Genomic DNA, 17907 nt, shown 5'->3' with positions numbered 1-17907 from the left:
CCTTTTTATTCCTTGCTAGAGAGAGGGATTTGTCTTCCTTGTAGTGGTTAAATCAAATTCTCAAAATATCCAACAATAATAATAATAATAATGATTTACTAATTTATATAGCGCCGCTTCAATGAAACATCACCTGGGTACGTATTCTGATAGGAAATTAAAATTTATCTTCAATTTTATCAACAAAGTAAAATTAAGTTTTCTGTATTAAAAAATACTATATGTTTACATTATTTTTTCTAAACATGTTTAATTACCGGTTACCGACGAAGAAACATGAAATTTTCATACAAATATGCATACTTTCGTACATAAATATCGATATTAGTTTAAACTGTCTCAATATATACCGATGAAGATAGCCGTTCATAATCGCGGCCCTGGAGGGCGCTTGACGATTTTGTAGTTATATTCCTAAAAAATTCAACCAAAACTATATGCAACAAACAAACAAACCATCTCAAAATATAATACTATATTATTTATGCTTAAGTAACATGTATTCTTGGCATATATATTTACTTTATATTTGTATAATAATGATTTTTAATTTCTTATATTTGATTAGCTAGGCATTTATAATTAAGTTTTTTTAGTTTTTCTTTTTTATGTTATTGTTTTATTAGTATAGGACTACTTACGCTCTAAAGATAGAAAATCTCCATCTTAGAACAGGTTGTGCCATGTTAGATGGAGGCTATCATAAAGAGAGAACACTCCGTTTTCATTTTACATTAATTGGTTTTATATAGATTCCATGTTATTAAGTATGTATATATATTTTTTTCAATAAATTTATAAATAAAATAAATAAATAAATCTCCGTTTCCCATAGGGGTAGGCAGAGATAATAAAGCGCCATATCACTCTGTCTTTGCATACGGATCTCACTTCCTCTACATTCACACATATTTTCATGCACGCACGCCGATTATTCCGACTTTTGACACGTTTATATCTTCAAGCAGCTATCGGATTTGGCCATATATATATATGTTTGGATAATTTATATATCGCCATTTTTTGTGTAAATCCTCTCAAGGGCACTGTACAATAAATAAATATCCCAGCACGTCCTGCAGCTACAGAGCGCATGGACGGTTGGGATTCTAGTTCCTCGTCTCCAATTATGGTACATAACAATTATGATATGTAAGAGCTAGATAACAGCACGTCTTGTAGCTACAGAGCGCATGGACAGTAAAAAATCTAGCCCCTATTTACATTTATTTTATTTGACAAACGAAATAAAAAGTAAAATTTTATAAAAATAGAAGTTAGAAAACAACAAGTCTTGCAGCTACTAAACGTATGGACGGTTTAAATTCTAGACGCCGTTTACTAAATATAGATATTTGATAGTTGATAACATTTACATAATATGATAGCTAACATCACAAAAAGTCTTGAAGCTTCAAAACGCATTCACAAGTGGAATTTCAACAACATAAGAATGTTTTTAAAAGTTAACAATAAAAAATAAAAAAACACAATAATAATACATCGAGCAAAGAACTAGTAAGTATGGCAATTAAATGAACAAGTAACAGCACAAAAAGTAAACGATAAAAAACTAAACAAAGATAGCATTTCTTTAGTCATTCCATATTTTTCTCTGTCTTCCTCGTTTTCCTCATCCATCAACATTTGTATCGTAAATATTTTTAGCTTTACATTTCCAACCAACGCAGAACTCCTTTCTTGATTTTGTTGACAACTAACGCTTCTCAGCATTGATTATTTGCTTCTCAGCCTAACAAAATGAATGTATCACGATATTAATTTGTACCTGCAACTGTCGTACATAGTTTAACCACACACCTGCCTACCATTCAGCCTATTTTTATTCTTCCAGAAATAAGGATCGTCATCAGGACTCCACTGTGTGAAAATGAGATATTGCATGGAAAATTAGCACCCAGTGGTGTAAAAGGCACTGCGTTGAAGCTCCAATTGCTGCGTTTATCTATACTTTTGTTGCATGGAAAGTTTTGTAAAACGCGCTACCCAATTTATTATGAAAATCACTTGTATCTAATTTCAATACCTACTCGTACCTGCATTTTATAATTAGATTCCACTACCTAATACTTCTGCGTAAACAAGTTGATTCATGATTACGAGATGCAGATATGCAATTTTCCGTTTGAAAGAAGGAGAAGACAATATTGTTTTTTTTACTACCTGTGACGTTCGTCTTGCAACAGGTTGGAGCGCGATAGAAGATATTAAATTCGAAGGGACAGAGTGAGATGCACTGAAACGTGGACGACATGTCTGCCACGCTTCATTGATGGTGTTCGTAGAATATCAACACGTGTTTCGTAAAATGAAAAATATTGCGTTTCAAGTGTAATTTTGTAAAAATATAAAAATTCAGAGAAGGGAATATACGAGTCAAAGCACTTACAGAGCCTACGACCTGACATTGATTGATTAAAGTGATTATTTTACACAATGTGAAATATTCACTATTCTTATTAACAAATTACAACAGGGTTGGAGAATACCTCAAAAAGAGAATATGGAAGTCTTAGCATTTACAGGGCTTATGACCTGTCATTTGCTAGTTTTAGTGACCACTTTACAAACTGTGTATATTTTGTCTACAAACATTTGGACAAACTCAAATATTGTTTCTTCACCATTCTGTTTGAATTTTAAATTCTTTTGTTTTTTAAAAAAATTTAAAAGCTGAAATATTTATTATTATTGTTAAATTTTGATCAATGAAAGGTCATGAATCCTGTAAATGCCTAGGGTTCCCTGTTCACTTCACAAAAATGTTCTCTATCTTTGTTGTAATATATATAAATTTTGACAAGCTCTTGGGGATTAGAATCGTGCCATAAGTGACAGGCCAAAGCCCTATAAATGCCTAGACTGACATATTCTCTTCTCTGAAATGTTCTTCATCTCTGCTGTAATTTGTTAAAAAATAAATCTATTTTTACAAAATGACTGTTGAAACACAATATTTTTCAAAAAATAAATAACCACAAAGTTAGTGCTTCAAATATAAACTTTACAATATTTTTCATTCAATTTCCGTCTCTGATCTCTACATTCACAATATTATACACACCGCTTTTTCCAAAATACATAATTTGAATTTGGAGTTGTCAAGGATACTTCCGTTGTTTTTAGTATTTGTTGTGTTCTCATCACAAAATAGTGTGTGATGTAACATACAAAGACTTTTGTTTATTTTGTAGTTAGCATGTTATTCAACAAAGTGAATACCGCAACAATAAACAGTTTAATTGTGAGTGTTTTTGATATTATGTTTATTAAAATAATGATTTAAACAAACAAACAAACAAACCATCACGCCGTTTCCCCGTAAGGGTAGGCAGAGAGGATAGAACGCCAAAACACTCTATCTTTGCATACAGATCTCGCTTCCTCTACATTCATACATCTTCTCATGCACGCGCGCCGATTATTCCGACTTTTGACATGTCCATCTTTAAGTATTTGTTGGATTTGGTCATGCGATGTCTTTCTCAGTCTTCATCTATTTCTGCATCCATCAACATTCGCATTGTAAATATTCTTAGCCGTTCTCTCGCTGTCCATTCGTTCTACATGTCCAAACCAGCGCACAGCTCCTTTCTTGATTTAGTCGATAATGCTTGTCTCAGCCTTACATAATGTACGGATCTCAACATTTGTGCATCTATCGTACATAGTTTTACCACACATTCGCGTGACAGATCGCATTTCGACAGCATTCAACCTACTTTCATCCCTGTTTTTCCAAGTCCATACTTCGCTCCCATACATCAGGGATGGGACCAGGACTCCGTTGTGAACTGCCAATTTTGCCTCTTGTGACAAGCATTTATTTGCCAAGGTCGATTTAAGTGCACCGTTCACTCTGTTCCCGGCACTCACCCTCCTTTCAATATCTTTCTCAGTCATTCCATCCCTAGTGAACATACTTCCCAGATACACAAATTCCTCTACTTGTTTTAGTATAACTCCATTCACAGTGATTTCACATTTAGTCATACTTTCATTTCTTTCAAAAACCATCACATTCGATTTAAATGATTAATGATTTAAATATACTTAACAATGGTTTCGTAGTTCATTTGGTCCATTGGTTCCATGTGTAGAGCCACAATGCACGAACTCTTAAAAAACATACATAAAATACTCGTTTCAGTATTGCATTTTGCATCGCACAAAAAGCAATCGTAACGAGTAAAAATTACCGGCAAGTAATTTTATACTTGTTATGATGAAGCATAGTGTAAAGAGCATTCTGGTGCAGAAAAAGTTTTCCAGGTTTCAAAGCATTAGTTTTATTGATGTGGAATTTCAACGAATAAAATTAATAATAGACTAACCATTCTCATTAAAAATCATTACATGTACTTACTACAATTTTGTACTTACATTATTATTAAGACTTACTTAGTGCCAATATTCTTATTGGGGACATATCACTATTTATCAAGTCGATCTCTGATTTTATTATTCGTTCTGTGAATTCTAGTTATTATTCGTTTAAAAAATCATATGATTGGAATTGTCAGTTGAAATTTGACATGTAAAAGGGGTGTATTTGTTGATTTTTTCCAGGATTGACAGATTTGCTTACAAAATACTTTCTGTGGCATCCGTTAACATTCTTATTTTCTCAAAAAATCTCATGATATCATGCCTATTTAATTAAACTACAATCATAAATATTAAAAAACAAGCCAATTTTGTAGATTGATTCAACTGACATAAGAATTTAAGGACATCCACGATAATAAAATCTCCAAACATCAATATATAATAACACAAAATAATCTGCTTTTCAAGTTGTTTTTAGAAAAACTTTTAACATACCATGCTAGATCGTGTTTAGAGGTTAGAAAATGTATAAAGGCCTTTATAGTGAGGGCCCAATTTGGGAGGGCTTATTGAGTTAAGACTTATTTTATTTTACTTCAATTTTGGTTAAAATATAATTTAATACTGCTTAATTAACTATTGTAATGCATCCTTGAGGTACCTATCATATTTCGAAAAAAGCGTTGTGGCTTAGATCTATATGGGCCAATGTCGTAATTTTTAATATCATATCAGAGTATTTATTTAGCTATTTTGTGGTGTTATAATGAACTGTTAGGCATTTTTAATAACAAATATTAATAAATAAAAAAACCTGAACAACGAGCGTAGGTGTGTGCATAAAATAGTTAAATATACATTTTGTTTTATTGACATCGACCATCTACAAAAGTGTGGCGAGAAACGAGTTACATTATATTTTAAACTATCAGATATGAAAATTATAATTTAAATCTAATAACTTGTAACTCAAGGAGCACGAGTTCTTTTTTTAATTTTCCGGACCCACGGGTTTGTATTCACTGAAAACGAAAGGGAGCACTTATTTGAGATGACGTCGCGTCCTTCCAGCAGGTTGTTATGAGACAGACCTATATCCGGATAAATGCATTAGAGCGAAACAACAATAAGAACGTGCTTTCATCCCCACCACTCCCGAGACACGCGCGCTTTTACGGGAGTCATATCGCGAACACACTTCACGTCAGTCTTCTGTCACACTTCGTGCGGTTAGGGCGTATGTTGTGACGCCGGGCGCGTGGAAAAATTATCGCGGGAACTAATTTGGGAAAATTTGAAAATCAAAAGTGACACTGATTTGTTTACTAACTTTCAACCATAGACAAAAATATTATTTATTATTAAAGACAGTTTGGGATGGTTTTGTGACATTTTACTCTGAATATTCGTTTTTTGGGAGTGGTTTTTTCTGGTGCCTGTTGACTTTCTCGTGTTTTTGTGATTTTTAATTTAATAAATGACAATGGTTACTGGTGTTGGATCCACGGGGCAGTCTTTGGATGCCCAAAGGTCTGCTGCAAATGACGCAAGAAGGGTATGTTAATATTTTACATTGTAAAACAATTATATTTGATTAAGAATAGATAATTTATTGTCAATACGTGTTCATGCTACAAAGTAAACAATAAAAAAACTAAATATACGAAGCACTGTTTCAACAATATAGTTAACAAAATAAAGAAGCATATCCTACTACTATCACGCAATTTCCCCACAGGGATAGGCTGAGAGGATGGACCGCTACAAACATCTATCCTGACCTATATTCCTAGCTTCTTCCACATTCATATATCTTGTTATACGTGCTCTTCTGCTTTTGACATAACCAGACTTAAGATTTTGGTTTATCTGATTATGTTTTACATATTTTTTAATACTTTATTGTCGCACATTACCTGCCTTGCACGCAATGTTGTGAATTACATTCATATTTTTATTCATTTTTGTTTTTATAATAAAATAAAACTAGGATTTGTAATTATTTTGTAATCTGTTAACTTGTAAATCGGCCGTTATTATCACCTTTTGGTAAAAATTCTTAGAAAGGAAAAAAAATATTTTGCATTTTTTTTTTTTTAAAGTTAGTTTAGAACGGTAGGTACCTACTTAAAATACAATAAAAGAGCTCAAATGAACCTCTTTTTGTGTTTTGACTAACGATATAAAAGATTCCTTTAACATAAGAAGAATGTCCGTACAAATAAAATAACTATATACAATCTTTGTTTGTCTTTTGTCAAATATCTAATTCAGGTTTTTTAAAAATATTTGTTTATATTATTTAAAATAACTTTTGCATTTGTAAAATTATAGTCAAAAAACAGTAAGTAGTTTAATAAGTAATTTATTTTTTACAGATTACAAAAAAATCTGTATTAAGTAAAAACAGAGTGGTGTGACGTTGTGTCCTCCTGTTTACCACCGCGGGTACGTGCTGGTTTGTTTGCGTCTGTAAACTTTGTAGGTAAAGAAGTGCTAATAAATATCCCACTGAATTAGTTTACCTGGTTTAATGAAGTATCCGTAGTTAATTGCAGGATTATCCTGTTTCATTCTGCTTATTCTTTTGTTCCAACATATTTCCTTTTATGAATTTACAAATATGAGCCTAAAATAATAATTATAACCAGGCACTTCAGGGAATTTCCTTAACTCTGGTATTTCCAAGAAACAATACAATAACAAGGCTTCATGAGCTCATTACTATCGTGAAAGGGTGCCGATGTTAGGTAAAAACAAACAAAAGAATTATTTACAAAAAGGATTGAAATAAGTACGAAAGCATTGTTTAATTTTTATGGGTATTATTTAATTATTCATGTTTTCAAAATAAATGACTTTATGAATACCGGGCTTACGAGATTTTTCATGCATAATTTCGGGATCCCGGAATACGACCGTGTGGCTTAAATTAGACTCAAATATTTTTTATTAATTTTTTTAAATTGCTTATTTTTTATTAGGTTATTAGAAGTAACAGATTATTCACTGAAAGACACTGACAAAAATATCAAAATTAGGCCATTTTTGTATAATAAACTAAAAATAAAACTGGTTTATTACAAATATATTAAAATTTTGAAAATATAAGTATTCCGCGCGAGGACGGGGAATCCTAAAGGAGAAAGTCCCTTCTACGATAGCAATGCGGGGACCAGAGAGTGAGATACGAGGATGTGTTGTTGTCTATGGCTGCAGTGCCCAATGGACCTATATAAGGACGCGTTACACGTCACTCGCCCTTCTCTGTCTTCCCCAGTATTTAAATTCACTATAAAGTATTCTTTGTTTAATCTCTGTATTTTAGTGTGTCATAAACAAAAAAATTAACGTAGTTATGCAGAAAACAGCCAGTCCACAATTTTGAAAAAAATGAGATGTTATCGGGTGCAGTAAGGTCAATTCTATGTTTTGATAAAAACAACCAGACCGCTTTCATACAAAAAGTTGTTTTAATCACCTTCTGAAAATGGTATCAATCACAAAAACGGTATTTCTCCATTTGCAGAAAACACCCACAATACTAGAAAATCTACACGAATTAAAAAATCATCAAAACTGGCCAAGTACATAATTATATTTTTGTTTGAAATGTAAAAAAAATAAATATATTTCTTGTTTATCATTTGTTAAAAATCAAAAACATTTCAAATGTTGTGGAGATTTGTTTATTCACTCTTTTCACAAAGGTGCTATTATCTCAGTTTCACTTTTCTATGGCTGGCTGCTTTCAGCATAACTACGTTCAATTCTAAGTAACTTAAATGATTGTAAGTAAATTATTAATAGGGCTGTATGTTCCGCTGTACCCGTGTAGTTTTCTTATCATACATAAGGTAGGTTTGATTGTTTTTTTTGTCATAATAAAGTGTCCTTTATACAATCTGGATACGGTCATTGTCAAGGCGCAACAAAATGCAAAGTCCTGTTTCTGGCAATCCCGAAAATCCTGAGATTAGCCGAGTACAATCTAGGGTTTTTTGGGGCTTGAAAACGGCTGGGATCCTGGGGCCAGTAGCGGATACTGCTTGCCCACCACATACCGCACACCGCATTTGAGGACATAAGTCTCCTTGGCGATGCCCACATACATGAGAAATTATTTGGTTGTCAAACTATTGGAAAATTATTTATTTCATGATAGCATTTGTTTATTTATTCAAAAAAAGTATATTTAAATATCTTAAACAGGAGTCAGGAAGAAACGACTAGTCATACTATCAGCAATCACTTTTTACCTTTCTGGGGTAAAAAGTGATTGCTGATAGTATGACTGATGTAAACGCAAGAGATGAAAATCTAGCGACAGATCTTAAGAGGATTTGCGGTAACTGAATGAAATGTCTCTTTCGTAAATCTCCCCCCCCCCCCAATACTGCGCAAAAAAGACAACGGCATACGGACTAACTATGCCAAATTAAAATCGACGTTTTGCTGTCCCGTTTTCCACACCTCAAAAATAAACTGATTTGGTTGTTTTTAAAAAAAGAGTGTCAGAATGAAATTTTTCTGGTTCGGTACCTTTTGGATTTTTTATAAATACATATCATATTTTTATACCGTACGCCCGAAGACGGTAGATAAAACTGGGCGCTTTAACGGGTTTTCGGATGGTCCTAGTTGATCAAAAAACAAAATAACAAGAATTCACTATTAGTAAATATCGGTTGTAGTTCCACAATCAAAGGAGAAAATGCGAATTACGTTTGTATTAGGAAAAGTAAGACCACGTTTTTTATGAAAACATCTGATGCTACCTTCCACCAAGTCGCCAAATATTCAAAAACGTTTAAAACACTGAAATACAGGGTTTGATTTCCAGCCACCCACTCGAGCCTTCTGTTTAGAGTTAAGAGGTGCACCTTTGATGTGATTTTCCACTCAATTGGCGCCTTAAATACAAACAAATATTATCTTATATTACCCAATTTAATCTGCGTCTACAAGCCGATAAATTAATAATCTAATTTTATAAATATCTGGTTAACAAAACAAGGATGGCCCATATATTAGTACATTCTAGACACACACCAGGGGCGAATCGTGTTTGAATATTTGACTAGCTATAATGTTTTATTGTTACTTTATTTACAGAAAAACAAATAAATAATTACTATTTATTTTAAATCATTCCACCGTTCGTTAAGCATGCCCAGCGCCTGCGGTGAGCCAAGAAACTAGCCGATTATTCCAGCTTATTTTTTCTTACAAATTAGTACTTTATATTTTGAATGTCTTAACCCTAGTGCGGGCTTTTTTTTCCTAGGTGGAACTCGCAGATTACACAAATTATTTGAAGATTCTTGATTTGGAAAACAGTATTTCAAACATTATTTCTTAAGGGCTAATTTTCTTTGAGATGGTACTTTTAACATAAGACCATAATTACTTTCATGCGTCATATTGCAGAACATATGGCGCTCGACGTGACTGTTTTTAGCACTATTAGTTTCTAGAACAATTCGGCCAGTAGACATTTCAATTGAATATTTAATATCGACTGAATTCATAGTGCTATTTTTTACTTATTTTTTAATGAGTTATGTATTAAAGTAATGGATAATACATCTATATAATGTAATATATCACTAATTTACGTCGTTTGCACACAGCACCACAGAAAAATATCAATTTACAGTATATATTACTTACATTATATTATGTACCTTCTATGTAGGTACAAATATATGATATTTTTTTATAGCTTACCTGTAAATAAAATCACCATTCGCCACTGACACACACTCAATGGGCGTTCTCGTGAATATAATGTATGTATGTATGTATGTAGTAATGTGTATTATATTATGAACCTATAAATTAATTAATGAATCAGCTAATTGTCGGAATCTTCCAAACACTTTCCTCCAGTATGGAGACGTTGTACAATTGAATAATATTTACAGAAATAATGGAAAATTTCGATAGTTGGATATCAGAAAAACATTTACTTAACGACAGTGCGGCGTGTTCCGTCATTAGTCCACATTAAACAATTTATGTAATTTAACATTGTTTTTGCTTTGTGTTAAATTACTGTAATAAAATTTATATGTCAACCGGTTTCGGAACACAGCAGTTTATTAGTTAAAATCAGTACAAATTTAATTTTAAAAAAGTACTTGTAGCTAGATAAATATAAATTTTTCACGGTGAATGATATGATAGTATATTATGAAAATTATCGAAAAGGGAATATGAAAGTTTAAGCCTTAACAGCGTTTATGCCCTGTCATTGACTGGTTTAAGTCACCGTTTTTGGTCTGTGTCCGGGCGCATAAAGAATACAGTTCTGAATGTGAAAATAGAGGGTAGAAATCCTAAAAAAGAATATCGATCGGAGATAAGTCCGCCTTGTAGTGTAGTGATTAGCGCGTTTGCTACCATAATTTAGGGCCTAGGTTCGATTCCTGATCCTGATATAATGAGAGACTACAAAGTGAGTTTTAAAATATTAAATTTAATATTATTTTAATGTCTTTGGTGCAAAACAATTGTGAATATCGTTTCTAATTTATATTTTATTATGAAAAGATTGGATTCCGATAGTATTTTTATCGGCGTATTTTATCGACTAGAATCTACCGATTATGTAATTGATTGCAAATAATTATTTAAACACTGAAAAAAAATATTCAGCAGGAGATAAAAAAGTACTTAAGAAAAAAGTGAGCTATTAATAAATATCTGCAATATTTTGAGTTTGTCCAAATCTTTGTAGACAAAAGATTGGATTTCACCCCCTTGGGAGTCTTCTCTTAAATAATCTACATCTCTGTTGAAATTCGTAAATAAATATCTGCCTAATATTTTTATTTTTTTGTTATTTGTTTTATTGAGGAACAATAACAGATAACTGGACTACATACATAAATAACATACAATATATATTATAATATTACTAGACCCTTCACCCTTTATAATTGTTCACAGCATTCAATGTGTTACAAATTGATAAAATTAATGATAAAGTATAAAAGTTAAAGAAACATGTTGTTTTAAGGAAATAAAAATAAAAACGAGAAAAAAATATTTAAAACCTTTTAAATGAAGAAAAATATTTTACTAAATTTGTTGCAACACAGACGGAAATCATTTTCGAGAAGGAAATATGAATGTTGTTAGTATTAACATTTAAAAAAAAAAAAGAGAACTTACTAGTGGTTCTTATTATTTACTTGAAAGTCGTAAATAACATGTGCCGGAAAAATGGAAATCAAGTTGTGGCAGAGTGGGATTTGAACCTGAGACCTTTGTTCCCTGAGTCCACACGGTACCACAACCCGGTTTGATCAGCAAATACATTACAACAGAGATGAAAAACATGTGCCAGAGAAAGGAATATAAAAGTCTAGGCATCTACAGAGGCTTATGACCTGTCAATGGCTAGTTTAAGTGGCCACTTAACAAGCTGTGTGACATTCACCATTTTTCCTATGTTTAAACATCCACATTTCTCCAACTCCTTGGTCTGTTGACTTTTGTGAAGTGAAAGAACTGAAACCTTTATCATGTGGGTGAGATTCATCCGGCTGAACCATTTCACCTGAAAACAGTTATTCAATTTTTATACTTCTTATACCAGATAGTTTAATTAACAATGTTTCGGGTATGTTCTTATGTTTGTAAGCTCTGTAAATGCCTAGACTACTATAGTTCTATATTACCCAATCAAAAATGTTTTCCCTCTCTGTTGCAACAAATGTAGGTTTAAATAACTCCCTAGGGAGGAAATTCAGCCTATCTACACATAAACATTTGGACATACCTACTCAAAACATTGTTGACGAAAATTAAAGTTTTAGTAAAACTCCTACGACAATAAAAAGGTATTTTTTTTTTTTATTTTCTTTTATTCAGGAAACATACAGTACAGTTACAAAGTTTAATATTTTACACAATTGGACTTAATTCTAATGGACCAGTGAAGTTTCCATATTAAAAAGCAATTAAATCTAATGTTAATTATGAAAGTATAAAAAAGAGAAGGAAAAAGAAAACATAAATGAAAGTTGTTTAAAAATTTAAATTTAAGTGAAAAAAATATGAAAATGTTATTATGGTTATTGACTCCATATATATGTTCGGCCTACTAAATGGTATAATCGATGTTCCCAGTAATGACTGGGACAAGTAAAATTCAATATTCCGACCCGTATGTTGAGAAACAATGAAGTACTGTTCATCGATCAGCATAGAACAAACTATGGCCTTAATTCTCCAATGACCCGTCTTTGTCATATTGTTAACTCAAGACAAGATCTGGACTTTTTTGGTTTAAGCGAGCACTAAATAAATAGTCCACATCTTGTCTTGATGTCCCTTATGTTTGTCGATGCTTCTTTTATTTTTTTTCTAATGTTTTAAACTATTATTTTATTGTTATATTTAAACCCTATAAATTGTATATATGGACAATGGCCATTAATAAATAAATTATTAAAATAAGCCACAAAAAGGATGTGCAATTCTTGGTTATAAAGATTTACAGTGTAAACAGGTCAGAAGTGACTTGATAATTAATGTTGACAAATTAAAAGTGATGATTGTTGAAAGGGAAGAAAGTATTATTAAATAATGTGAGATTGTTGTGAATCAGATGGAAGAATTTGTGTATCTGGAAAGAATATTTGCTAGGGATGGAAAAGCTGAGAGTGATATCGAAAGGCGGGTGAGTGCCGGGAAGAGGTTGAATGGAGCACTTAAATCAACCTTGGCAAACAAATGTTTAACGCAGGAAGAAAAATGAGCAATTCCCGGTGCAGTCCCGGTGCTGACCCTTATGTATGGGAGCAAGTATAAAATTGGAAAAACAAGGATAAAACTAGGCTGATTACTGTCGAAATGTAATCTCTCAAGTAAAAGTGTGGTAAAAGAATGTACGATAGGTGCACAAATGTGGAAGTCTGCGGGTTATGTAAGGCCGTATAAAAGAAAAGCGTGGGTAATTTTTACAAGTAAAAATTACTCAATGAAAGATTATAAATTATTATAAATTGATTTAAGAAATTCCCAAAAATGTATATATCTATATGGGCCGGTTGAACAGAAAAAGGTTAATTCATTTTTATGTTTCCGTCAAAATGCAAGTAATGTGTTGTTATTATCAATTTATTTTTAACCGTTTTGTCTAAACGAAGAAAACGTAACGAAAGTTATAATTATTAAACTTTGTTTTTGTAATGCTGTTTCGCGTTAGTTTTTAGACATTTGATGTCGATATTTATATTTCACCTCGTGGCATGGCCGGGCGGGAGCGTGCGGAGCGTGGCGGGCGGCGGCGGCGCGCCAACACGTCCGCCCTCGCGCCACGCGCGCGCCCACGCGGCGCGGCGCATAGGTGTTATTACACTTGCGCCGACGCCCGGGTGGTCCGCCAACAGATCCAGAAACAGGATTGTACTTTTATTTTTATTATTTGCCAGTGTCGGGCGGATTAAGAATGCAGTTCTGTGTGTGAAATAGAACCAGAATCCTGGACGAGTGAATTTGACTCGGTGGTTGCTTTCAGGCAAAGATCCTGAAAAAGGAAATCGAGCTGAGAAACGTAGTGTAGCCTCCCATGCTTGAGGTCCCGGGTTCGATTTCCGGGAAGGTTGACATGAAATGTATCTCATTGTTTTTTGGACTTACCTGGAACATTAAAAAAAAGGTTATTTAGAACCCTGTATTTAGTAGCCTTACGTGTCATGTACAAGGTTAAGGTACTCGGAAAAAATCTTTATAATCTTGGGCATGGGATGTTCGATCACTTATTTTGGTTTATTGCCTTTATGAATCCAATCACAATTGTTGAAAAGTCCAAGAACAATGGCGCGTGATAACGACTTTTAACGACAGTGTGAATATATGTTTAGGATATTCCATCTTTCCTGCATTCTACTTCAAGATTATGGCTTTGTAAACTGAAAAATGGGCATTGAAATAACATATGTTCGATACCCTGAGAAGAAATATCATCGCATGGACAATATTCATCATTCCTTAATTTAAACCCATATAGGTGACTTCTCATAGCTCCGGGTTCGGTAAAATTTTTGTTTGTTTCGAAAGTACTTTAGTGATGACGACCCACCTACCGACTTACCTGGATCACCTTACCTTTCTTTAAAAAATGATCGAAATACGCTGCATTTGATAAAACAATGCAGTGCCCTATGCACCACCAGGTGCGGATAAGGGTTCGGTGATGATGATTTTTTAACAATGGAATAAAAACCATCACGCAATTTGTCCGCAGCGGTATTAAGAGATCTTCGAATGCTACGTCACAATAATTTATTGGAAACGGGAAGCAAGAATTCCAATCGTGCTCTGTAGCTACAAGACGTGTTAGGATATTTAGTTCCTTGAGGTTATTTTTACAAAAATGACGCTGTATAAATTCTAAATAGATTTTTTGTTTAAATTTTTCATCGATAAACCCTTGCGGGTTACATACATTTAACAAAATATTTTTACTTCACAAAATTCACAATGTTTATAATAATATTTTTAATAATCTTTTGTAAAGGTTTTATTTTTTCATTTTATTTATTAGGGATATCAAAAGTAAGAAGGCAAGCTGTTCGTCCATAAAAAAAAGCTATGAAGTATTAAATGAAGTAATGTACCTATCAAAAGTGAAACACGTTTATTGGATTTTAATTCTACTTTATTTTTTAAAGATGTGAATGTCCTAACAAGACGAAACGCGTCACAATATACGCTTTTGTATTTTTGAAAAAATAAAGTAAAATTGAAATCCAATAACTGTAATTTATTTTGTATACATTACTAAATTTAATATGTAATTCTACCAATTGTCTACATGCACAATAAATAACTGTGAAGTATTGTTGTAATAAAACGTATCTCTTGGCATACATTTCATCCACCTTCATATATTTTGGCATAAGTGCCCTTCATCACTATAGCAGACTTGAGATTTTTATTTATTTGATCTTGCCACGTCTTTCTCGGCTCTCCTCGTCATACGTGATCTTTCATCCTCGTCATATCAAATACATTTGTTTTGTATTATTTCGGCATACATTCGTTTCACATGACCAAAACATCTTATCTTAATGATCTGAATTCAATGTAAACAAAAAAAACAACTGTTTTATGAGTGAACCCTGTCACGGGTAGTACCCATATTAAAGTTTTGAAAAACACCTAATCATTCCACGAAAAGCGAGCAGGGTTTTATCTCATTACAAACAAACCGTGACTTGATTTTGCATATAAAAACATTTATCGTATATGTTGACACGAGTTTCTCAGCTATAAACTATTCGATCACTCGGTCGATAGCGAACATTTAATTGCTCGATTGTTCGGCGTAGTCGTATCTTATCGAAAACACACGATCAGGCAGCCCGCTGGTACACGTGATGGTTGGGAGACATTTGAATGAGAGGCTTGGCGAGAAAAAATAACCGATGACTCAAATATTCGATAAGGAACGTGGATTAACTATTGATGTATTACGCTTAATATGAGACTAAAGGTCGCACGCTATTAGATCTAACTAGCTAAAGCCCTTTTTGCCTTTTAAATTGTTTCCCAATCACTAGTTCGTAGTTCTCCTAATTGCGCCCACAATGATATTAAACGTTCTGAATCCTTAGATTTTGTAACGTTATATCTATGAGCTATGAGTATGAAAATGAGATTACGGCGATTGCGCATAATCCAACTACTTACTACAAAATAAATATTAAAGTTAACTTATTTCAATCAACCTTAGACATGCGTAGAAATATAGTATAGAACGTCATTCAATTAGGTAAGATAATTACTACAACTAGGTAACTTCAAAATCAAGATTTTTGAATTGACCTCTAAAACACATATTGCGTATTTCTCCATGAATGCTACAAATAGACAACAATGCGCCAAAATAATGTTATGATGATTTGAATGCACGACTTGTCTATTTGTAGCATACATGGAGGAGTAAAAATGCTGATTTTGAAGTTACCTAGCTGGAATCATTATCCCACGATATTACTCATATCTCATACGTGGATGACAATTATTCCGACTTTTAAAATGTTTTTAAAGTTTGCGGTCTGTTTCGATTCTTGCACACGTCTACGTTTCTACGTTTGCACTCCTTTTAAGATTATTTTTTTGTTCCTCTGAAATGAAAAACTCCTTTCCTCATTCCGTCGATACTGCAATCTCTCAACCTTGTTTTTTGCACTGATCTCTTAATTTGCATTAATTCTAATTCTTCTATCACAATACCTTACTATCAAAATACAATGGTTATTAATTTCATTGTACTATTCGACAATAAAACGAATAAAAAATGACTTCAATTTAAATTTTGTGTTCTAAGCATTTTGAATTCACTAAATAATTAGTTTTGATTATGTTTGAGTTAAACTTCGAGCTACGCTTATATCAGCTTTTGTATTTATCACAAGATCTTCGTAATTTTCTCTCGTCAGATCATAAATGCGTGATTTGTCTTTGCATTGGAACGTTTCAGAGCTTCAACTGATAACATCTTTCGTCTACCGAGAAATCAGATAATCTCCGTACAAGGCCTTCTCGTTGTTGACGTATAATTTAACAGCACGTGTCTACCACGCACGCGACAGGCGACAGGAGCTAATCATATCGAGTTATTTACAGAGTACATATAATCAAGATGATGAATTATAGAGGTAAATGGCGATACGAATGACAGACACCATCAGCGACAAGGGTATATAAAGGCTATCGCGTACAGCGCTGATATTTAAATGATACTCTTTGATAATAAAAAGCAAAATACGACACAGCGCAGAGTGCTTCGTATCAAATCTGAATCCAATCACACAATATTTCTCCAGGTAAAATCTGGTTCGCGTGATTTGTTTTGCCGATAAATATCTCCGGTGCGAATCGGTTTTCGATTGTCACTAAAATAAAATTTATACAAACCTGTTTTGCTTTTTGCGCACAGTTTGAGATGAACAAAGCATTCGTTTTGACACCTGTTGAGTATTATTATTCATTTGGTTACAGAATGTTTGTTTCGCTTTCAATGAAATGTGACTCACGAAGCATTCATTTTAACAATGGCGTCGGTTTTTCACGGCGGAAAATATTTTACAGAGAGAAGTTAGGTATCGAAATTGCAATGTTCGGGATGCGTTTTATTATTTTACTCAAGGTCAGGCGCCATGCATGATGGTTTGTATTTGTGTGTCGCGACTGAATTTTATGAATAACAATAAAGTAGAGGACAGCGTACCTGAAGCTTAGTTGCCCGGGAATCAGGAGAGGTAGAGCTGATAATTCCTAGTTACTGGATGAAAGCCAGGAACTAAGCTAAGAGCTAATGCGGTTATTCGATCGCTGACACCGCCCCGAGATTCCGAAATAGTTCACCCAGACAGAATTCATTCTAAATGCGTGTTACTGCCAGATCTAAATCAATTATTGACGTGTTTCAACTTAAGAAATTTAACCACAAAACAGTTATGTAAAAACAAACTCTTCGTGGTTATAATGAGAGGTAAACATGTAGCAAGAAGCCATACTTATCACTTTACCAGA

General features: G+C 33.1%; 1 protein-coding gene across 1 annotated transcript in view; it reads left to right on the top strand.

Moving 5' to 3' along the window:
• The first annotated feature begins 5558 nt into the window (after positions 1–5558).
• The window catches only part of hry (bHLH transcriptional repressor hairy), a 33940-nt gene continuing 21591 nt past the window's right edge, over positions 5559–17907 (top strand). The window contains exon 1 of the mRNA XM_088236412.1: positions 5559–5905. Coding sequence (XP_088092538.1) covers positions 5828–5905 — 78 coding nt within the window. The 5' untranslated portion in view covers positions 5559–5827. The remainder of the gene's footprint in view (positions 5906–17907) is intronic.

This window comes from Micrasema longulum, unplaced genomic scaffold (genome assembly GCF_059751315.1).
Source record: "Micrasema longulum isolate JH-2025_06_02 unplaced genomic scaffold, ASM5975131v1 h1tg001557l, whole genome shotgun sequence".
In the NCBI taxonomy this organism is placed as follows: Eukaryota; Metazoa; Arthropoda; class Insecta; order Trichoptera; family Brachycentridae; genus Micrasema; species Micrasema longulum.
Note: the sequence above shows the minus strand (reverse complement) of the source record. Positions and strands in the feature narration are given on the sequence as shown.